Here is a 23,500-nt window from a genome sequence, read left to right as displayed (position 1 = left end):
ATTTTTTAAAATAAATTCTTTATTGATTTAAAATACAGTTACATACATATATAAAACATACAACAATATAAGTATGGAGTAACAAATTCTGATCTTTTAGTTACCTCACAGGACCACCAGCAGTGAAAGTAAGATCCTGGTGTGGATCCGCATTTCCAACAAAGGATACTTATATCCTTATATATTTTAGTTAATTGTACTGGTGTTAAGTACCACCTCAGATATATTTTAAGCCAATTTTCTTTCAAATTTATGTGGCTGTAAAATTTAAATTTCTAATCCAAGCTTTTTCCCATTGGTCTAGATTGATTGGATGGCCCACATCTTTAGCCCATTTAATCATTACTTCCTTGACTACCTCTTGCTAGAATCATAGAATTATAGAGTTAGAAGAGACCGCAGGGGCCATCCAGTCCAACCCCCTGCCATGCAGGAAATCTAAATCAAAGCATCCCTGACAGATGGCCATCCAGCCTCTGTTTAGTGTCCCAAGATAATAATTTTTTATATATCTTTCTCATCATACCTCTTTTATATTCTTCCACATTCAGAATTTCTTCCAATTCTGATTTTTTCTTTACAGTTCCCCATTCTTTTATATCTATGCGTGTTCTCTCCTGGATTTGCCAATATTCAAACCAATTTAAGTTGAAACCCTCTTGTTTTAGTTCATCATGCATTTTTAAGACAAATTTGTTATTTTGGATCCTTAACAAATCTTTATATTTAATCCAATCTGCTTTCCTGTACATCTCTTTTCTATATATGGCTTCTAAAGGTGAAGTCCATGTGGGTAAGCTAACTATGGCAGGGTACAGACCACCAGAAAGAGGTAGCCAGGAGCCGCCTCTCTTTTCCATGTAGCCATGCCGCAGCAACCAAATTGCATGGCACGGCTACGCAGAAAGAAGCGCTGAAAAGCAGCTCCTTTTAGCACCGCTGCAAACTGCCTATGGCAGCGCGAGTACATCATTGCTGTGCAGATCCATCTGGACGGCGCGCAGCAGTGACATCCTGATGACGTCCTAGGGTTGTGGGGCGTCTGGAAATGGCGCCCTGAGGCAACCCTAGCACGTCACCAGGACGTGCTAAAGGGCCCATCTGTCCAGGGCCTATGATTCTATTTTTATATCTTTTCCAAATATGAAATAGAGAGTTTCCAATACAATGATCATTAAAGGCATAATTTGCTTTTTCTTTATCATATAATAGAAAGGCATGTTAACTGAATTTGAGTCCTTCCCCTTCTAGTTCTAATAATTTTCTATCTATCAAGGTTAACCAGTCTTTAATCCAATTTAAACAATTTGACTCATAATATAATGTAATGTTTGGGACCACCAGACCTCCCCTCTCTTTTGCATCTTGCTTAATCTTGAGCTTAACTCTGGGTTTTTTCCCTTCCCATATGAATTGCATCAAGTCTCTTTGCCAAATCATTAGAGTTTTATCTGGAATTCTGATAGTTGGCGTCTGAAAAAGAAAAAGGATTTTTGGAAGAGCATTCGTTTTAAAGGCTGCAATTCTACCTAGTACAGATAGGTGCAATTTTTGCCATTTTACAAAATCTTCATTTTCTTCCACATCTTCTCATAGTTGTTATCAAATAGTTTGTTTGTCTTATCTGTTACTGTTACACCTAGGTATCTTACCTGTTTCTTTATTTTAATCCCTGCTTTGTTGATTTGAGGCCTGTTACGTTTTCTATGGCTAGCATGATCTGGACAAAATCCTCTTGTATTTGTATGATTTTATAAATGTGATCCTCCTCTCAACCTTGATCGGACCACAGATGACGATGTCCTCCTTAGTCTGCTCTGCTCAGGTCCTGTAAATTCAGACCTATGGCCCCCTTAACAGAGTCTATCCATCTAGCTTGTGGTCTACCACTCTTTCTACTGCCTTTTACCTTTCCTAGCAGTATTTTCCTTTCTGATGAGTTTTGCCTTCTTATGATGTTGCCAAAGTAGGACAAGCTCAGTTTAAACATCTTGGATTCCAGGGAGATTTCAGGCATGATTTGTTCTAGGACCCATTTGTTTGTCTTTTTGGCTGTCCACTGTATCCTTAGCACTCTTCTCCAGCACCACAGCTCAGATAAGTTGATTTTCTTTCTATCAGCTTTTTTCGCTGTCCAGCTCTTGTATCCTGTAGATGGAGATGAGGAATACAGTGGCTTCGATGATTCTAACTTTAGTGCTCAGTTGTATATCTTTCCTCTTTAGGATCTTATTTAGTTCTTTCATAGCTGCTTGTCCCATTCCTAGACTTCTTGTGATTTCCTGACTGCAGTCTCCATTCTGATCTATGTTTGATCCAAGGTATGGGAACTTTTATTTTCTACTAATTCGATTTCCTCAGGGTCAGAGTTGACTGTATGCAGGTCCTCGGTGGTCATTATTTTTGTTTTCTTTATGCTCAGCATCAAGCCTGCAAGAGCACTCCACAAATCGCCATCAAGCTATAAGTTCCTTCTGTGTCCACAAATGAATTCTATCATTCAGTGGGTGTTACTGATATGTTCAGTGCTTTTTACTCTTCAAATCACAGAGACATATATTATCTAAAAAGTGATGATGCTTTGGGAGAGATTCTATGGGGGTAAATTGCCCAAATGCAAGAAGGTCGAATTGATTGTGGGTTTAAGGGTCCAAATGAGGCTTTGCATCTGTATGATGGAGTCTGCTGTTAATCTGATGGTATTTTGTACTGCAGTGATTTCTTGGTGTTACTTCAAGGGAGGAGGGCAAGAATGAAACCATTATTGGTGGGGTGCATCTATTTGTAGAGCCAGTATGGTGTAGTGGTTTGAGTGTTGGACTAGGTCAGGGTTTGAATCCTGGGTAACCATAGGCAAGTCACACTTGCTCAGCATCAGAAGAAGGCAAGGGAAAACCTCCTCTAAACTATCTTGCCAAGCAAAGCCCATGATTACATTTTCATCATAAGCTGTAAATGACTTGAGGGTATACAACGCAACATAGCATGTTGTTCTGTCGCTCCCTGCCACTGACCATCCTACTCTCCAGCCCCCTAGTCCCAAGGGGCTCTGCCAACCACTAGGTGAAAGGATATTATCCACTCCAAGTCAATTTCCTTGTGCATTTGTTGCACTTTTGGACTACCTGATGACTAAAGCTCTCTGGACAGTTTACAAATATACCAACAAGGAAATCATTACAAGACACAATAAAGAATAAAACCCAAAAATATAACCAGTAGCTAAGATTAGAAACACTATACCATATAAAACCAAATAAAAGCTTGAAGGAAAGCAAACAGTTCTTGAAATGCCAGGGAGCACTTCCAGTTCGCTTTTTTACAATTATTTCCTATTTCCAGCTTTTCCCATTAATGATGAATGCAACCATCACTCCAGCTGTTGGCTCAACCGGCTCTACATGTCATCTCATCTTGAATTTATTAAAATTAGAGGAGGGATCAGTTGGCACTTTTCACATGAATCAGCCATAGTTTTTTTGCTCTACCACCTTTGGATGATATTATGAATGTTATGACTCATAGCCATTGGAATGCGATTCACGCATTTTAAGACTCCATTATTTTGCAACTGCTCCCTCTTCTGGCCATTTTAATTCTTCCAAAAGAAAAATCAGATGACACAGAATGATGTAAAATCAAATAATTCAAAGTAACAGTCCTTCAAATGTGGCACTTGAATATGGCTTAGATGTCCTTATCTTTGAATGAACATGGTAAAAATAAAGTGAAGTGGCCATATCTACTGGTGGCACTAAATTATTTAGAGTGGTGAAAACAAATACAGAAGAGTTTTTAAAGGATCTCTCCAAGGAAATAGGCATTCAGTGAAAATAAGCTTAAATTGATGCTTATTGGAACAAAAACACCCAACTTCACACACACTTACTGAAGGAATTAGAGTTAGCGACAGCTGACCAAAGGATACAGATATTCTTCAGTTGAAGTAGATGTTTGGGCATTACTTGGGTCCCTTCTGGGAGAAAGGTGGCATGCAAATAAAATAAATAAATGAATGCTTCTTTAACAGAAAATTTGGTGTTAGAGGCAGAAATAGCAGATAAAGAATAGAGATAGGTTTATACACCAGAAAAAAGAAGAGCAGATCAACATGTTTTAAGTAACTAACATTCAGAACTAACAATATGCACATGGGAAATTAAATAACCAGGTCAGGTAATCCTTGCACAGGTAAACAAAAACATTTTGAACCTTCTACAAGCAGCTTGAAAGCTTCTATCAGAATTCATCCAGGGATGATTCCCCCACCCTCATCACCAGACTCTTTTATGATTTCAATTTTGGTGGCCAGATCTATGCTTTTTCACATGCTGGGAGTGGTTGGTGAAGCAGGCTTATCTGCTTTCTCCTTTTCTCTCTGTTTTGTTGTTCATTCATGCTCAGTCAGAGATTCGGGAGACAGCTGTTGAACAAGTAAAGTGATAAAATTCAGCCTGCCTGACCCCAATTGGACACCATTCTGTTTCTCCATATCCTGTTCCAACAGTGGCCTCTTGTCCTGAGTATAGCTTTCTCACCAGAACTATTAAGTGTATTGGCACTCCTATGTCTTTGAGAGTGCTCCAAAGCTTTTCATGACCAATACAGTCAAAGATGTTTCCAGAAATGAGGATAAAAATCTCCAGCCAGGTCACATGGTGCCTGAGAATACAGTGAAAGGAAAGGAAAATTACTTCTAAGACTGGCACTGGTCCATGGACCATCACTCTGAATAGCACTGACTTAAGAGGCCCCTCCATGTGTTGAGTATAGCCTTCTCCCAAATACTGGTAAGAGCACATGCTGCTTAATTTCTTCCAGTGAGGGCTCAGCTGTTAAATCCTGATTATAACTGTATATACTCATGTATAAGTCTAGAAATTTAGGTTAAAAAATTGACCCCAAAAAACTGAGTCGACTAATCAATGGGTCAATGCAAGTACTGTACATACACACACACACACACACACATCCCCTGATGAAAGGCAAGAGTATAATCTTTCCTAGAAGCATTGACTCCCTCCTAGTGTCTCATCCATTCAGCCTTCAGTATGCTCTCGACTTATACATGAGGTCAACTTATAGTTGAGTATATATAGTAATATTAAGAAGAATATTTAAGAAGAAATGGGGTGGCTAATAATAGTAAAGAGATAGGTATCAAAAGCAGTCAAAGAATTGTAGCAGGACCTTCTTGAAGCCTTAGGTTGCTTTTACCTTCCAACCTCAGAAGGCCTCCATCGCTAACACTTGTTCTCTTTTATTCTTTTAACACAATCCTTAAGGATAAAAGGGTCCCAAGCATCTCCCTAAACCAGTTTCAATATTTTAGGTAGCATGTTTGTCCTTCTTTCCAGTTTATGGTAATCACATCAGTCAAAGTCCACCACTGTGAAATAAACAGTATCCTTTATTGAGAAACACACAGAAATAAAGGGGAATTTTGTGTATTAACTTGAAACTTAGTATGGTTACATTACAATCAAACACTTGGCAGGCTTTTAACACTCTTTATTCTGCTCTCACTCTCTTAAGTATAACCGCCACCCAGACCTCACTAGACTAACTGTCACAATTGACTCTGCATTTTTAACATTTTTAACATTGTTAAAAACCAAACCTACCAACACAGATGGGTTTGGTTTTGCTTCTCTTGAGCTACCCATTGCTTTCAACTAGCTGCCAAGCTTCCCTTCACTCCAAACTAGCCCAGTTTTAAAGGCACTCTTCCACAGATATATAATACAGAGTCAATCTGAATGATAGCAATAAGACTTCAAGGAAAGTCCTTCAATATAACCATAATCCAAATTTATGCTCCAATTACAGAAGCAGCAGAGGAAGAAATTGAAAGATCCTGTGCTGAAGTCCAGGACGAAAATGAACACACACAGCTAAACAGGACATGCTGATAATCCTCATTGATAGGAATGCAAAGGCAGGAAACAAAGCTGGAGCAAACCATGCAGGAGAGAACTTGGCCTAAGACCAAGAAATGAAGTAGAAGAGATTGAGTTTTGCGACGCCAACAATTTGTTCATTGCCAATACATTCCTCAGGCAATCAAGGAGGCAAATGTATATATTGACATCACCTGATGGTCAATATAGAAATCAAAGAGACTACATAATTGAAAGAAGATGATGGAGAAGCTCCTTTCTCTCTGCAAAAACAAAACCAAGAGCAAAACCCAGACCATGAACTACTAAAATAAAAAATTAGAGCAAAGCTAAAGAAGAACACTAACTAAATCAATAATTGTGCCAAAATACAACCTGGAGAATATCCCTGTAGCATTTAAAGATAATGTAAAAATATATATTTGCTCTATTAAGTTTAATTGTCCAGGAACCAGAAAAACTCTGGACTGAAGCCAGAGACATTGGTCTAAAACACACAGCAGAAATGATCCAGTTGGACACCGCTTTAACAGCCCTGGCTCAGTGCTAGGGAATCCTGGGAATTGTAGTTTATTGTGGCTCCAGAGCTCTCTTCACAGAGAAGGCTACATGTCTCACAAAACTACAGTTCCCAGAATCCCCTAGCATTGAGTCAGGGCAGTTAAAAGCGGTCTCAAACTGGATTATTTCTGCAGTCTGTTTTCAATCATTGTCAGGGAGGAATGCAGCATACAGTATCTACAGCCAAAAATAAAAGCTCCTCTGGGTGTCAGGTAAAGCTCTTCAAGCAGTTAAAGATAAATAAGAAGGAAAAGTAAAAGGGGACAGATATAGAGTCAGAATTCTGAATGGAACTGTTCAATGACTTTTGTGCAAAGCAGAACTACTATAATTCTCAGTGGTTCATGGTCTGTGTTACAATCTGCTCCTAGCCTTGTTTCTTGCAGAGATAATGGAGCTTCTCCATCTTCTGCTTCAAATTCTTAGTCTGTTTGATCAGTCTATTTAATTTCTATATTGTCCATGAATACAGGTGCTTCTTGGGTTGCTTGAAGAATGTATTTGTGATGAACAAACAGTTGCCCTCGCAAAATTGAGTCTCCTGCTTCATTTCTTGATCCTAGACCAATTTTTCCTACAATCTTTTATTCTGCTCTCTTTCCTACTTCTGTATTCCAATCACATATGATTAACACGAAGTCCTGTTTTGGTGTGTGATCAATTGCCTCCTGGATTCCAGCATAGAATCTTTCAATTTCTTCTTCTTCTGCCCTTCATAGTTGGATTAAGGTTATATTCATGGGTTTTTCCTAACATACGTTGTATTATATCATTTGATGCCACCCAATTTCTTCTTAGATTTTCATTTCCTAAGCAAAACAATCTGACTCAAAATGACCTATTCCTGTACACTTTAGCTCACTCACCACAAGTGTTGCAATGTTTATGTGTCCCATTTCTTGTTTTACTATGTCTAGCTCCCCCTGAGTCATAGTTCTCATTTTCCATGTTCCTGTAATATGTGTTGTGCAAACTTTCCTTCTGCTTCTGAGCATGTTAGCAGTTGAATGTCCTTTCAGCTTGAGTCCAGTTGCATCATTAGCGACAGCATTATCTCTAGTTGTCCCCTTGTTGTGTGCCATCCCACCTGGAAGTCTCATTTTCTTGCAATGTCTTCTTTTTTCCCTTTAGATTGTCTCATCATAGGGTTTTCATGGTGATTTACATAACTTTAAACTGTGTATGGTTGGAAAGCTGGACAGTGAAGTAAGCTGAAAAGTGAAGAAATGTGGTGTTGAAGGAGTTCTGTGGATCCCTTGACTGCCAAAAAGACAAATAAATGGATCCTAGAGCCAGTGTAATGATTTGACTACAGCTCTGGAAACCAGGGTTTGAATCTCCTCTCAGCCATGGAAACCCATTGGGTGGCCATGGGCAAGTCATATGCTCTTGGTCTCAGAGAAAGGAACTACAAAACCCTTCTGGACAAATCTTGCCAAGAAAACCCCATGATAGGGTCACCTTAGGATAGCCATAAGACTCGGAAGCAACTTGGAGGCATGTAACAACCAACGCAGAGCAAGCCTGAACTTTCACTATAATCCAAGAAGACTAAACTAAGACTGTCATACAGTACTTTGTACATGGGAGGTTATGACTTACTAGAAAAGACAATAATGCTTTGCAAGATAGAAGGCAGTAGAAAAGGAGGGAGAGTATATTCCTGATGGACGGACTCAACTGAGGAAGTCACAGCCCTGACTCTGCAGGACCTGAGCAAGTCATGGAGGTCTTACATCATGTTATGAAAGGGAAAAGACAGATAAAACGCACACCATCTATATCAAGTTTCAAATGTTACCCAAAGCAGTTGGAGGGTTACTTCCTAGTTTTCTTATCTAAATCCCCCTCTCCAGGTTCTATTAGCCCTACAGCAGGACACACACATTTACACATACTAGAGAGAGTGTGTATGTATGCTACTGTATCTCCTATACTATATGCTGGCGTTGTCAGAAAAAATAGTAAGGCAGTTGCATTTAGTGTGGGCAGATGCTCCTGCACCGGTTTAGAAAGGAGAATTTGAAGCATAGCTTTTAGTTTCTTCTCTTTACAGGCTAAAATCACATCGGTTAATTCTATCATCACCACCATTTCCATAGTAGTATAATTCAGGTCTAAAACAGACTGCAGAAATAATGCAATTTGAGACTGCTTTAACTTGGGAAACATTTAGCCTTCTCTGTCACAAAGAGCTCTGGTGCCACAATAAACTACAATTTCCAGGATTTCCTAGCACTGAACCTGGGCAGTTAAAGTGGTATGAAACTGGATTATTTCTGCAGTGTGTTTTGGACCTCAAAGATATAGCCGTGTTAGTTTTTAGAATCAGCATGTGGAGAGACCTTGTAGCCCCTTTGAAACTCACTAAAAGAAAGAAGTTGGCAGCACGAGCTTTCCTAGACTAAAGTCTACTTCCTCAGATGCATTTTCACCTGCGAAAAATGCATCTGAGGAAACAGACTTTACAAAAGCTCATGCTGTCAGCTACAAGGTCTCTCTACACACTTGACACATTATATGTATGTGTATCATCATGTCAGGCAGAAATCCAACAGGTGATGCACCTTTTCCACACTCCCTGAATTTCAGCCTGATTTTGAAAACTGCAGACTCTGCAGAAGAAGGGATTTCTCCAGTTGTTGCTTCTCAGACAACCAGGTTAGAGAGACGCAACTGTTAAAAGTGCAGGAGCCCCTTCCATTTCTTTTTGGCAACCCAGGGCAGGGTTGATGGTGACAAATTTTTCTCTCTTCTTTCACACTTTTGTCTTGTGCCTTCAAGTTGTTTCCAATTTATGGCGACCCTATTATGGGCGAACGTATTATGGGATTTTCATGGCAAGATTTGTTCAGAGGTTTACCCCTGAGGCTGAGAGAGTGTGATTTGCCCAAAGTCACTCAATGGGTTTCATGGCCAAGCTGGGAATCAAATCCTGGTCTCCACAGTCACAGTCTAACACTCAAACCAATACACCACACACTCTGTCTTGTTCAAAATGAAATATTTTTGCCCAGCGCCCTAAACAGGTGTCAATTAATGCCCCAAATCCACAAGAGTACCATGAGTCTTTAAACAGAGGCTGGATGGCCATCTCTCAGGGATGCTTTGATTGAGAGTTCCTGCATGGCAGAATGGGGGTGGACTGGATCAGGGCCCTTGCGGTCTCTTCCAACTCTTCTATAATTCTATGATACCACAAGTAACATGCCCAAGGTTGTGTAACCAGTGCCAAAGTCATGTTTTGTAACCAATACAGAAACCAGTGAGGATTACTCTAAAGTAAACCTGGTGTGCTTTGTGTGTTGGACTATGACTCTGGAAACCAGGGTTCAAATCCTAGCCCGAGTATAAAAACCCATCGGGTGATGACCAAGTCACACTCTCTCAGCCTCAGAGGAGGGCAATCATGGCCAACTTTCTCTGAACAAATCTGGCCAAGGATCATTGTGATAATAGGTTCAATGAAAAACAACTTGGAGGCACACAACAACAACAACAAAGCGCAACCCAAGTGCGAGGGGCGCCTTTAAACTTTTCCCGCCTTTTTTTAACAGTGGGGGGAGGGGAAACCCATGCAGAAAAACCGTTACATCCGGGTATTTGCATGGGTTAACCGCAGCTTCTATCGCCCTTACTTAAAAAAATAAAACCCCTCCTTCTTTCTGATTGGTGGCTCAGCCGTGACGTCTATGAGGGAGATGGAGAAACCTGAGGATGAGCGCAGTGGCGTTCACCCTGGCCCCGCCCATTCTCACCGGCCTTCTTTGGGGAGGTCAGCGAAGGGAGGGGTTTGGGAGGAGCAAGGGGGCGGGGCTTGGTTGGCTGCTTTCTGAGGGAGGGTTGCCAGGCAGAAAACAAAATGGAGGGGTGACACAGAGAACTGTAGTGGAAATAATGTTGTATTTGAGCTCTTGTTGGCAAGGAGTCTTAGGGCTCAAAAGGAGGACAAGGCGCTGCAAAATGGAGGACGTTCAAAGGGGGGGGGGGGGGAATGACCAAATACATTTTTTTAGTTATTTATTCTATTTTGTCAGTGAAAATCATCTAGAAACAATATAAAATTGCATTTAAAAATACAATAAAATTTAAAACAGTTAAATCATCTAAATATAAAATTGCACTTAAAATTAAAATAACATTTAAAATAGTTTTATCTAAAAACAATATAAAACTACGTTTAAAAATTACAATAAAATTTAAAACAGTTAAAATGTAACAAGTTAAATAAAAGCCAAAACCACTAAAATAAATGTCAGTTCATGCTTCTTGGTCATGCTCAAAATGGAGGACATTTTGGAACTCCTCCTGAACAGAAGGTTGAAATATAGGGCATGTCCTGGAAAATAATAATTATTATTTTATTTCTTACCCATCTCTCCTCACAGCTCGAGGCGGGTTACAACATAGTTAAAACACAATCATTACATAAAATACACATATTAAGCTGCATAAAATACACATATTAAGAGGTCCAAACAATATTTATATTGCAATACGTAGAACAATAATTAAATATAAAATTAATGTTTAAAATTCATGATTAAAAACTGCCTGGATAGGAGGATGTATGGTTACCCCAGCCAACTACAGATCCCAGTATTCTGTAAAATGGAGCCATGGCAGTTCAAGTGATGTCACTCTGTGTTACTTTTAGATGCACCATCATACTAGAAGAGGGAAACATTTTGCCCTTCAGATGTTTAGACTTCAGGTCCCACCCAGCAGCCCCAGCCCACTTGGCAGGCGGCAAGGGATTATCAGTATTTTAGTCCAAAACGTCTGGAGGGGCAGAGGTTCTCCAGCCCAGAGTTAAGAAAATTAGCTTATTATAAGCAGGTCAGGCACACATACTGATAAGAGGGTGCTTCTAAGTATGTTGTTGCTGCTGTGTGGCTTAAAGTCGTTTCCGACTTAATGGTGACCCTAAGGAAAACCTATTATGGAGTTTTCTTGGCAAGTTTCTTCAGAGGAGATTTGCCATTGCCATCCTCTGAGGCTGAGAGAATGTGACTTGGCCAAGGTTTCCATGGACAAGCCATGATTCAAACCCTGGTCTCCAATGCTTAAACCACTACGCCACACCAGAGAGCCTTTTCATACTACTTAGTTGCCTCCATCCATTTGAGACTGAAGGATATAACTACAGATCGCGTGGCTTGACTTTTAAGCTTCCCTTGGCCACTTTATATTTGATGAATTAAAATCTAGATGGGAGTTACCTTCGAGGGGCATATTCCCCTGGTTTGTTTGTTTGTTTTAATAGAGAGAGCTTTTAAACCTCATGCCATGTATCTGAACCTTGCAGCATAAATAAAGGTCCCTCTTACATGTTTCCAAGAAAGCTTGGGAAGCATAATTGATGAAATGTTCCCAAGAAGATTTGCAGCTGCTGCATCCCATTTACTATTATGGTAATCAGCATCTTCCAAAGTTGCCTCTTCTACAAAAGATCTGATCTCGTTTGAATACTTATACAATACTTATGCAGTACTTGAATTCAATATCCCTTACCAGCTTTTCTGGGAACCAGTAGAATCAAGTTGTTTTACATGCAGCTTCATGATAAATAAGTGGTGGGACTCACTTTGTGTTGATACTAGTACTGACATGTGGCACCTGCAAAACACAATGTAAACGTATATGGGCATTTCTTTCTCAGTTGATATACAGGCTTGGCTTAGAAAGCAGGCCCGCTGGTTTAGCTTGCATTTGCACTTCAGTATTAATGCAAATCATAGAATCGTAGAGTTGGAAGAGGCCACACAGGCCATCTAGTCCAACCCCATTCTGCCATGCAGGAAATCTAAATCAAAGCATCCCTGACAGATGGCCATCCAGCCTCTGTTTAAAGATCTCCAAGGAGGGAGACTCCACTACATTCCAGAGGAGTGCGTTCCACTGTCGAACAGCCCTTACTGTCAGGAAGTTCCTCCTAATGTTGAGGTGGAATCTCTTTTCCTGTATTTTGCATCCATTGTTCTGGGTCCTAGTCTCTGGAGCAGCAGAAAACAAGCTTGCTCCTTCATCAGTATGACATCACTTTAACTGCCATGGCTCAATCATGTGGAATTCTGGGATTTATAGTTTGGTGAAATATTTAATCTTGCCAGTCAGAGACCTCTGATGTCACACCAAACTACAAATCCCATGATTTCATAGGATGGAGCCATGACAGTTAAAGTGGTATCAAATTTGATTATTTCTGCAGTTTGGATGGAGCCTTACTGAAGCTTGTATGTATGTACCTTCAAGTAGCTTGTCAACCCCATTAATCTCATAGGGTTTTCTTAGACAAGGAATATTCAGATAGTATTGACAGTTTCTTCCTCTGAAATATAGCCTACGGCACCTGGTATTTCTTGACAGTTTCCCATCCAAGTGCTAACCTTGGGTGATCTTGCTTAGTTCCCAAGATGTTACTAAATGTGTAGCAAGCAGTAAGACTGCAATTACTAAGCGTGCTTATATGGAATAAATGCAAAATAATTCTGTGGGAAGTCAAAGGCTTTCATGGCTGGCATCCTTAGTTTTGTGTGAGGTTTTCGGGCTATGTGGCCATGTTCTAGAAGAGTTTATTCCTGACATTTCGCCAGCATCTGTTGCTGGCATTCTCTGAAGAATATGGTTCAGATACTTGGGTGGAGAATTTTCCTTAGGATAAAATCAAGTGCATAAGTAAATTGGTACTTTGAGGAATTATAGCAAAGATTATGGTTCCAGACAGCCTATTTATAAAATGCAGGAAACTTGGAGGGGGGTGTAATTTCTGTAGTACATACTCAGTAAAATTGTAATAACAAAAAGACAATCCTATGACAATGTGTTAATTATTGTTTTTTAACTTGCAAAAGATGCAGGTTTAGTCTCCCTTATCAAAAATGTTTGGGACCAGAAGTATTTTGGATTTTGGATTTTTTTAGATTTGGGAATATTTGCAAATACATAATAAGATATCTTGGAAATGGAACCCAAGTCTAATCATGAAACTGATTCATGTTTCATACACACATAGCCTGATGATAATTTTGTATGTAGCATTTTTGATTATGTGCATGAAACAGAGTTTGTATACACTGAACCATCACATCAGAAAGCAAAGGTATCATTACCTCAGCCGCCCGTGTGGATGATTTTGGAATACTATATTTCAGTTTTCGGAATTCTGGATAAAAAAGCCTCGACCTGTATTCCTAACACGGAAAATGGTGATAAAACAGAAAATGGTTTTTAAAAAGTAAAACTTTAAACATTTAAATATTTCCAATCACAGGTAGCATACTGTGGTTTAGAGAAAGCTATTAAAATTTCTATCAAAACTGAATTATAGCCATAAATGACCTGATGACGTTTTAGGGATGATATCCTGAATAAATAATACATCTGGTCATTAAACCCATATTAGAAGAGATTTATGACCTGTGTGCTTGAAGGAAAAAATATGAAATTAACCAAGCTTACAGTTTTATCGTACATTGTTTTCCAGCCACCTGTAATGATCATTGTCTCATTACTGTCAACAGCTCAGCCTGCAGTACAAGATCATTTCTCCCTGAACCACAGAGTAGATGGGCATTTGATGCTTCAGCAGCAAAGGTAACTCAGCTACTTCCGATCATTGTTTTAAAAGTTAAAATTTCTAACAAAACTGAAAATTGATGGCTCAGGTAAAGAGGGTTATAGTGATGCATTAATTTAAAAAGCAATTTTATATAATACTCAGTTTAGTTGGATTCTGTGTATATAATGCAGTTATTACAAATAGTAATAAGACAGCTATACAAATGCTATTTCTTTATACAGATATGATGTACATTTGAATTTTCCATATATTGACCCTTTCCCCCCAAACTCTTGGATAAGAATAAAGGACTCTAAACAACTTTAAAGAAAGGTTGTAAGAGTCTGGGGAAAGAGCAAGTCTTAAGAATAAGGAAGTCAGGGTACAGTACTCTGTTTTTTAGTGTCTGGAAACAAAAGACCATGATGTGTATTTTTCACTTGAGAAAATGTTTTTGAAAGTTGCATCCTCTTGAATCTTATAGACAAGGCATAAACCACTGGCAGGGAACTCAAACGACACGAATTTAGTCTTAAGAACAACATTTATGGTTAGGGTACTTTAAAAAGGTAAATCAAGCTTTCAAGTAGAGACTGCTGGATAGCCTTTAGTTAAGTCCCTTTATACTACTGCATATGTCTTCACAGGGTATGTGGTCCATAAAATTACAAAGAAATTAGACAGCTAATTTAACCGAAAGTTTTATTCCACACCTTTGAATGGTTGCGATTGTATAATCAGGATTTGGGAGGGAAACAGTTTAAAAGAAACCTCAGGGTTTAATCTTTTATTTTAATGAAAATTTTTGAATCCTGCTTATTATATTAATACTGTGAAACAATGTTTCATGTATTAGAAAGCCTGATCAACTATGTTTTAATTCTTTCAAACATTAATAATCCAAAGTTATTTGTCTTTGATATGATTTACATTTTTCAACAAAACTTTAGGAATCATCGAATGTTCGAAATATACAAATTAAGTTTTAAAATGTATGGTTTTGAACTCCAAAAGACAAATGTTGAGACTCAAATATGCACCAATGATGATCATCTGTTCAAGAGAATGTATAATATGTTGTTGGAATTAGAAGTAGAGGAGGAAAAGGTAAAGGAGTATATGATTAAAGGGGCTCAAAACTTTGAACATACTATTGAATTAGATAGTTGGGAGATAGTGTGGACAAAGGGAATGAAATTTACCTTATTGTATAATTTGAAAGAAAATTGCTATAAAATGATGTTCAGATGGCACTTAATGCCAGAGAACTTGGTTAAAATGTATAAGGTTGTTCAAAACAAATGTTGGATGTGTAAAGAGCAATTGGGGACATACTACCACGTGTGGTAGACATGTAACAATGCAAAAAGATACTGGAAGCAGATTCATGGTAAAACAGAATATTTAAGACAAAGGTGTGTCTCAAACTGCAGACATTTCTGTTAAGTTTATTAGATGACTCTTGGAGGTTACATTGAACACTGATACAATACTTGAGCATGGCTATGAGAAAATCCGAGTGACATAAGTGGGAAGTGATTTTTAAATGTCATAAGGTGGGCTGTCTTGTGGTGGTTGGGTATTAAAGTGTGGTGACTAGAAGGAGTATGTCTTATATGTAAATACATTGGTGTGTTATGTTGCTTATTAATTATGCGAATGTATATGTCAATAAAATAATTCAGTAAAAATTGTTTTTAAAAAACTTTGGGAACTGTATTGGCAAACTAGTAGCCAGTATATAGGAGTACAGTACTACACCAATAAAGACTAAATCAGAAAATTAAGTAGCAAAATTTAGTTGAGAGGTTATGGCCACTAGCTTAAATAATGAGTGTTTTTTTTAAATAAAGTGTTCTTTTAAAGTGAGATGTTTTAGCTGAACTTATGTTAATGGAAGCATTTATTTCAGAATGGCATTGCTTGCACTATAAAATAAAGTGATTATAAAAAAAACAACTGACATTGGATACTGTTATAATAATGAACAACTGCCAATAAACTGTTCAAGTTAAACATTTTTAAATTCAAGCGGTCATTGTGTTCCAGTAAGGGGGTTGGGAAATAAAAAGAAAAGATAAACAATATCTGCTATTTATAAGACCTTTAAAGCAACTATTTGCCATAGATTTATGAGTCCTCATACTAAAAGCAATTAAGAACAGGTTTGGATATAGGAAATATAATTCTTGATGTTATAAAATATTTTGCTCTTGGATGTAATTGTAATGCTAGCAAAATGCTTTTCTTGTGAGATAGGAGCATGGCAAGAAAAAAAAGCAGTCTATCTGATAGCCTTTCAAATACTTTTTATATATAATTATAATATAATTATAAATAATAAATAATTTTCATTTTGTCTCTCTATTGTATGTTCTCCAGGCCAGACAGATCAAATCTGAGTTATATTTCCTTATACTGTTTGGTTTCCTGAACCTGCAACAACCCCCCTCCCAATATTCGTATATGTATTTATTAATATCATTAATATATTTATACCTCACCTTTTATAATTTTAAGCGGGTGTATAACTTTTATAACTATAAGCTGGTGTACAGATAAGGCAGTAAAAATGTTAGAACAATTCCAGACTGAAAGAATAAAATCATTTAAACAAGATTAAATCATTTGGTGCATGAAATAAAGTTCATGTACACTGAATCACCAGAAAGCAAAAGTGTCACTGAACCCATGTGGACATTTTTGGATTTTGCAGTACAGTCGTCTCTCCATTTGTGCGGACTTCGAATCTGCGTCTCTTGCTTACTCGCGAGGGGCAAATGGAGGGACTTAAAATGGGGTGTGTGCCACCATTCAAGCCAATAGGGCTTGAATATCGGCGGATTTTCATTTTCGTACCAGAATGGATCTCGCACAAAAATGGAGGGACAACTGGATTTTGGATTTTGGAATTCCAGAACGGATAGTCAATCTGTATATGTACATTTAAAAGAAAATTAATCCACAAAGGCTTTAAGAAAAATAACGTCTTGATTTGGTAATCAAAAGAAACCAATGTTGGTGCTAATCAAACTAGTCCCTTTCAAGGAGAGGCTAAAGAACCAACATTAATTGTCTGAGAATAGTCCGCTAACAAAAATATATAGTGGTGTTTTAGCATGGAGTACATGGAGAAAAGTGGTATAAGAAGAGGCCCTGACATATCTTTGCTGTGGATAATATGTACCTCCGGTTTGTCTCATGTATGAATGCTACTTCAAAAGAAGCTCAGAAGAAATTTAACCTGAAAATAAATGGCTAATGGCTAATGTCCCACTTCAGACACTGATTAGTCTGTTGTCCGCAGCCTTTTCTGCTTTTTCTAATTTTCAGTGTTTCCCCCTTTTTTACTTTCAGGTGTGAGAGATGTCTTCTGATGAGCACTGGTCTCCAGTTGAGGATGACAGCCAAGCATCTAAGCTAGCTAGAAAATCCAGGGATTCTCCCTTTGTCCCCATAGGTAAGTTGAATTATTAAGCACTTGGGAGGCAGTGTGATAGTGACTAGTGCTGCCCTTTCTGAAGAGGCCTATGTTTGGATCCCTGCTCAGCAATTAAACTTGCAGGGTATTCCTTGGCCAGAAACTGCACTCAGTCTAAATTACTCAAAGAATGTTTTGAAGATAAAACTGAGTAAGTTATCTTAAATTAATTGGAAGAAGAGTAGGAGAGAAATGTGAAAAGCAGATAAATACGGCTGGAATCCTGTTAGTATATAGCTGGGATTACATGAGTGGATGTGCAAGATAGTATTCTGTATCCCCTTGTATAGCATTTCTTCTCCCTCCTGACAAAGCAGCTTCACAATGCTGCATTTGTGCCCCCATTACCATTTAGTACTTGGGAGAGGATGAAGGAAGTGCCTGGACAGTGTCCATCTGCAGTTCTGTATCAGAGAAAAAAGAGGTACCATAGCTGTGGAAGGGTAATGGCAGCTCTTTTCTCCCAACTGCAGCTGGACATTGCTTGGGCTCCACTCCCTACTTCCCCCAGCTACTAAACTGCCAAGGTTTGCAGTCATGTGCTGGGAAGCTGTCTTCCTCAGGGCAGGTGGTAGAAGGATTGATTGCTCACCACAACTGTACAGGTGAAATATTACACCCCACCCATATAAGGTTATGATCTTGGTGAATAAGTGATAGACAGGGGATGATTGATATGGCAGCTTCAGAAACCATCAGAATGACAAGTCTAAAGGTAATGTAAATTAAAACAATCCATAAAACCAAACAATTTGTACATTTAAGCAAGATGTTTAAAAAGAAGAACAGTAAACTGATAAATATAAAAGACAGGCCTATTGCACAGGCTATTTAGTTGTAATAGCAGCTTAGTTGCCTAATAGCAATTTGATGCTTGCTGTTAGCAGCTGCTTTGTGGGCCATTTGATTGACATGTGTTGCGGTGCACCTTCAATTCATTTATGACACTAAGGTGAAGTGATCACTACTTTTCCTGGCAAGATTTGTTCAGACAGGGTTTACCATTGCCTTCCTCTGAGACTGTGACTCACCCAAGATCGTCCAGTCATTCTCCAAGATTGAGTGGAGGTCTCCTGGATGCCTCGTCTAGCACTCAATGCATTACGTCATGGTGGCAGGGGAAAAGTTCACATACAAGAACAAAGTGGCACAGGTAGGGGGGGAAATATCTCAGGAATGTTCCCATAATGATGTCCAAGATTGTTCATAGCCTCAGGCATTTGGTGCATTGTTTTGCATTGCTTCCATGGTTCTGGGCAGATATTTAGAAGTGGGTATATTTGGCCCCCAGAAGGACACTCTGATGGAAGATAGAGTGAGCTTGTTTTCTGCTGCTCTAAAATGTAGAACCTGAACCAATTGATTCAGATTATAATAAGAGTCTGTATAAATATTAGGAAGAAGTGCCTGATGCTAAGAGATGTTTGACATCCTAATAGACTATCTCAGAAAGTGGTGGACTCTTCTTTATTGCATTCAGCTTCAGGGCTGCAAGTTATATACAGCTGCTATAAACAGATGAGTGAATGGCTTTTCCTTTCACAGTTAGGTTTTGTTATTGTGTGCCTTCAAGTCATTTCTGATTGTTGACAACCTTAAGACAAACTTATGAGAGGATCTTCTTGCAAGATTTGTTGAGAGGAACTTGTCTTTGCCTTCCTCTGAGGGTGAGAGAATGTGACTTGCTCAAAGTTACCCAGTGGGTTTCCATGGCGAGTGGAGATTTGAACCCTGGTCTCCAGTGTTGTAGTTCAACCACTACACCATTCTGGGTCTCCACAATTAGGGTTACTTTTTAAAAAAATGTGCCCACATTGAAAGAGGTAAGCAGAAGCCTTGTACTCTTCAACCTTCTTTAATCTTCCCTCCCATTCATCAACTTCAGCAGAACTGAAACATTACAGGAACCTTTCCACAATTTAAAGCAATGTGCACATGCAGTGCTCACGAACACACACTAATTTGTATGCACTGTTGTCAATTAACTGGCTGAAAGGACACTGTTTGCCTGCCCCAAACCACGCTTACAGTTGAAAGATGAAACTTAAATGTAATTATATTGAATTTATGGATCAAACATGAAGAAGCTAAAAGCAATTTTATATTGCCTGGCCAATCTTCAAGAGCAAGCTGTTCACAGCACTTCTGGATACCACTTTAGAGCAACATATAATTCCCTAGCTGTGGTTATGGTTATAGTGAAATCTGGAAAGCAAAATCTAACCTCTGCTCAACAAATTGAAACATTTTTAAAGAAAATAAGCTAGTGTTTACTAGTTACTACTTTAAGTAACTCCCCCCCCCAAAATGGGGACTTTAAAAAATATATCCTTGTATTTCAGATTTTTTTTAATGATACATTTTGTCACAAACAACCTAGCCTTCAGAAAAAAGAATTACTTTGGTATTTATTCCAACTGGTTTCTTCAAAAAGTGAGACAAGTGTCTCTATTGGCTGCCTCCACCATGATGAATTTAAATATGGTGCTAGTATTCATGAAATAAAATTGTTTGAGTTACTAATGTACAGTAATATTGTGATACTGCACTACTGTGTTGTTATATTTACTTCTGCATTGCTGTTCTTGTTACACTTCTGTTCTTGTGTTGTCAGCTGCTATGAGCAATTTGCTGAGAGTCTTACCTTTAGTTCCTCCTGCCCCAAGAAGCTTTCAAGCAACTGGAGCACACTGCTATGGCCACATATTGGCTGGAGGGAAATGGAGGGCAACCAGGCAGCATCTGATTGCAATTTGCAGCTCCAGGGAGAAAGCTAAGTTCACCCTCCCACATTATCAGCAACTCATTGAAGATCAGGGAAGGTGAGATCAACTTCCTTCTCCAGCTACAGAACTCCAGCCAGGGCTGCGGACTTCTATGGCAGGGTGTTCCAGGCACTTGGAAGCTGGCTGGGGCAGTGAGAGTGGATGGTGCCCAAACACCTCCTTCTACATTGTTCAGAAAAAGACATACATACACGTAATCTCCAGTTAAGTGCACATATGTCACCAATAACATTGCAGCCATTGCATGGAAAAGTGGCATACAATTTAAACCTTTTCTTTTCAGAAAGAATATCACTTGATTCTCTTGTCTTGCATTGCTCCATCCATATTGCCCATTGTACCAAAAAGTGACTATAGGTTGTTCTTTCCAATAGAACCTTTCTGTCACTGTCTCCAATGTAGTCACATAGCGCAGGATCCTAAAGGGACTTGAAGCTGTCATGACTGCTGGTTGCACTAGCAGAGCCATTTTTAACTTGTGTTTGCATAAGGAGGTTCCCTTACCCAAGCAGTTCGCTGCTGTAGTGCCACAACAGTCTATGAGGTGTCCGATCTCATAGGGGTGCATCTACACTGTAGAAATAATGCAGTTTGACACCATATTAACTGCCATAGCTCCAACCTACAGATTGCTAGGATTTTTAGTTTTGTGACTCATCAGTACTCTTGGACAGAGAAGACCTTGTAAAGCTACAAATCCCAAGATTCCATAAGATGAAGCAACAGCACTTAGTGTCAATGCATTTTTTCTACAGTGTAAATGCACCCTGTGACACATCTCACCCCACCCCACCCGAAAGCTGGCTGCTTCTGTCCTTTCTGCAACTCCTGGAGTTACACACTGACACAGCCTTCCACTTTACCAGCTCTCAGCAAGATTGCAGCCAGACTCACCAATAAATCTGTACACAGAAGAGTAGGACACACCAGAGGCACTGCCTTGCCTGTTTCCAGCTCCCTGGCCTCTAGAGAGGAAGGAGGCTTGAAACTGGCCACCTGAAGCAGCTGCGTTACTCGACCTAATGGTATAATCCAGACCTGCACAACTTGTCAGTAGGTAGGGGCTAAAATTAAAATAGGTTAAACTTCTTCTGCAAATAGGTTTTAATTTAATATTAATTAATTAATGTATTTTATATTATTAATATTAATTCCGTCCTCCTCTGCCCAGCCCTCTCCTCAGGAGGAGGCCAAGCAGTGGAGGAGCCTTGAAGTCATTGCACATCCTTGCAGGCCGCCCAAAATCCTTTGGCAGGCTGCAGGCTGCCCCCAGACTGTATGTTGTGCAGACCTAGTATAATCAGTTGTGACACCAGCCTTCTGTGTTAGGGTAGGTTGAGAGACCTATCCCAGTGAGTTTGGCCTGAGAAACCCAACTCTCCAACACTTATTGTGTCAAGCTGTCCACCAGTTTAGGTTCATCAGTGAGGAATCCAGGTAAGCAAATGTCCATGAAAATTGGCACATCGGTATATGAGTTTTAATTGGTTCCTAGAACAATTAAAAATGAGGTAAACATTATCTTTTCTCTTAATTCCTTCAAGTCTAATCACACCATAAAACACATGAAGAAATAATTCAAAAACTCTTGTCTCTCCCTCCTGTCTTCTGTCTGTCTCTCACTCTCTCCATCAACCCACCCATCCATCCTCATGCTAGTTCTGAACTACAGAATTCTGGCCCAAGCCATCAGAGCTGTTTTTAGTGTTAGGACTGATCTTCACCTATATTTTTGATATACAGGCTTGGCAGGCTGCTTTGCTGTTGTGGCATATGGTCTTTACAAGCTGAAGAACAGAGGAAGCCAAAAAATGTCAGTCCACCTCATTCACATGAGAGTTGCAGCACAAGGATTTGTTGTTGGTGCAATAACCATTGGTAAGATAATGTATTGTTGTGGCTACTGGCCTTTTAAATATGCTCTTTTTCATTAACCATATGTGTAACATGTTGTCCCTTCTCTATACCCTCTTGTCACTTCTTCCATAGAATCTGGAGTTTACTATATCAGAAGTACTATTGGGCTTTTTGGCATTATTCCTAAACTGTTACCACTATTGCTGATTGATCAGCAGTGAACAATAGCCCAATATATCCATGCTTCGTTGTTCTTAACTGCTGTTAAGTCAATTTCGACTTACCTTGGCCCTATAAATGAGAGACCACCAAGTCACCCTATCGTCAACAGCACTGCTTAGGTCTTGCAGACTCAGGGCCATGACTTCCTTGATTTGAGTCTCTCCATCTTGAATGTTGTCTTTCTCTTTTCCTGTTGCCTTCAACCTAAGGATTATTGTCTTTTGTAGTGAGTTGTGTCTTCTCATGATATGGCCAATGTACAACAGCCTTAGTTTACAGATGTTTGCATACATTTTCCAGACTATGCCTTTGAATTCTAATCTCAGTTTCGTCATCTTGGCCTCTAGGGAAAGTTCAAGCTTGATTTGCTCTAGGACCCATATATTGTTGTTTTACTATCGGTCTAGATTAAATGAGAAATACGATGGCATGGACAATCCTAACTTTACTATTCAGTGATATATCTTTGCACCTCAGGACCATGTCTAGTTCCTTCATAGCTGCCCTTCTAAGGAGTGAAAACGTCACTTTATTTAAAGAGTTTGACATATTGTTGGATGATATATTGAAGCAGCCATTGAAATCAAGCACATTTGCTTTCTTTTTGTTAGGTGTTCTGTATTCTATGTACACAGATTACATCAAAAATCCAGTCACAAAAAAATGATCCGTCTCATGGAAGCATGAAGATTAAAGCATGGTATTTCACATCATTTAAAAATGTGTATAATGGCTTCAAACATGTGTGTCACACAGCACTATGATTTCTGTACCTTTCTTATTTATTAAAACAACTGCGGTATGCTTGAACGGAGCCCTGAATTTATGTTTTTGTTCAGTATTCAAACCTGGCTCACCTTTGCAGTTCCATGCTGGTGCAAGAGCAGGGCTGGAGAATTTGTGGTCCACCACAGCTGAACTGCTATTCTTATAATTTCTAGCCATCCTGTATCAGACTTCTCCTCTAAATCACTGCTACTCAAAAGTGGTGGGCCATGGACCACTGCCAGTCCATGACCTAGTCTGTGGGAAGTTTGCAGGAAAAGAAGAAACAATTATAATCAATAGACAAAAATATGGTGTTGGACCCTCATGCAATGGGAGGAACTCTGCTGGCCCCCCACTTCAGATA

The 23,500-nt window shown here is 39.1% G+C and overlaps 1 protein-coding gene across 8 annotated transcripts in view; it reads left to right on the top strand.

The window, feature by feature from the left end:
* The window catches only part of HIGD1C (HIG1 hypoxia inducible domain family member 1C), a 33,240-nt gene extending 10,065 nt beyond the window's left edge, over positions 1-23,175 (top strand). The window contains exons 1-5 of one of the 8 annotated variants that reach the window (XM_089480833.1): positions 9,000-9,122; positions 13,985-14,057; positions 17,380-17,482; positions 22,033-22,167; positions 22,980-23,175. In XM_089480833.1, the coding sequence (XP_089336959.1) occupies positions 17,389-17,482; positions 22,033-22,167; positions 22,980-23,035 (285 nt within the window). In that variant the 5' untranslated portion in view covers positions 9,000-9,122; positions 13,985-14,057; positions 17,380-17,388 and the 3' untranslated portion in view covers positions 23,036-23,175. Of the gene's footprint in view, positions 1-8,999; positions 9,123-10,094; positions 10,237-10,710; positions 11,301-11,381; positions 11,876-12,341; positions 12,702-12,795; positions 13,140-13,947; positions 14,058-17,379; positions 17,483-22,032; positions 22,168-22,979 lie in introns of those variants that run through there. The other 7 variants (XM_089480800.1, XM_089480793.1, XM_089480808.1 and 4 more) reach the window with 7 other exon arrangements.
* Positions 23,176-23,500: the final 325 nt, after the last annotated feature.

The sequence above is a fragment of the Sceloporus occidentalis genome, unplaced genomic scaffold, assembly GCF_023333645.1.
Source record: "Sceloporus occidentalis isolate IW3139 unplaced genomic scaffold, rSceOcc1.0.p SCAF_1, whole genome shotgun sequence".
NCBI lineage: Eukaryota > Metazoa > Chordata > Lepidosauria > Squamata > Phrynosomatidae > Sceloporus > Sceloporus occidentalis.
Note: the sequence above shows the minus strand (reverse complement) of the source record. Positions and strands in the feature narration are given on the sequence as shown.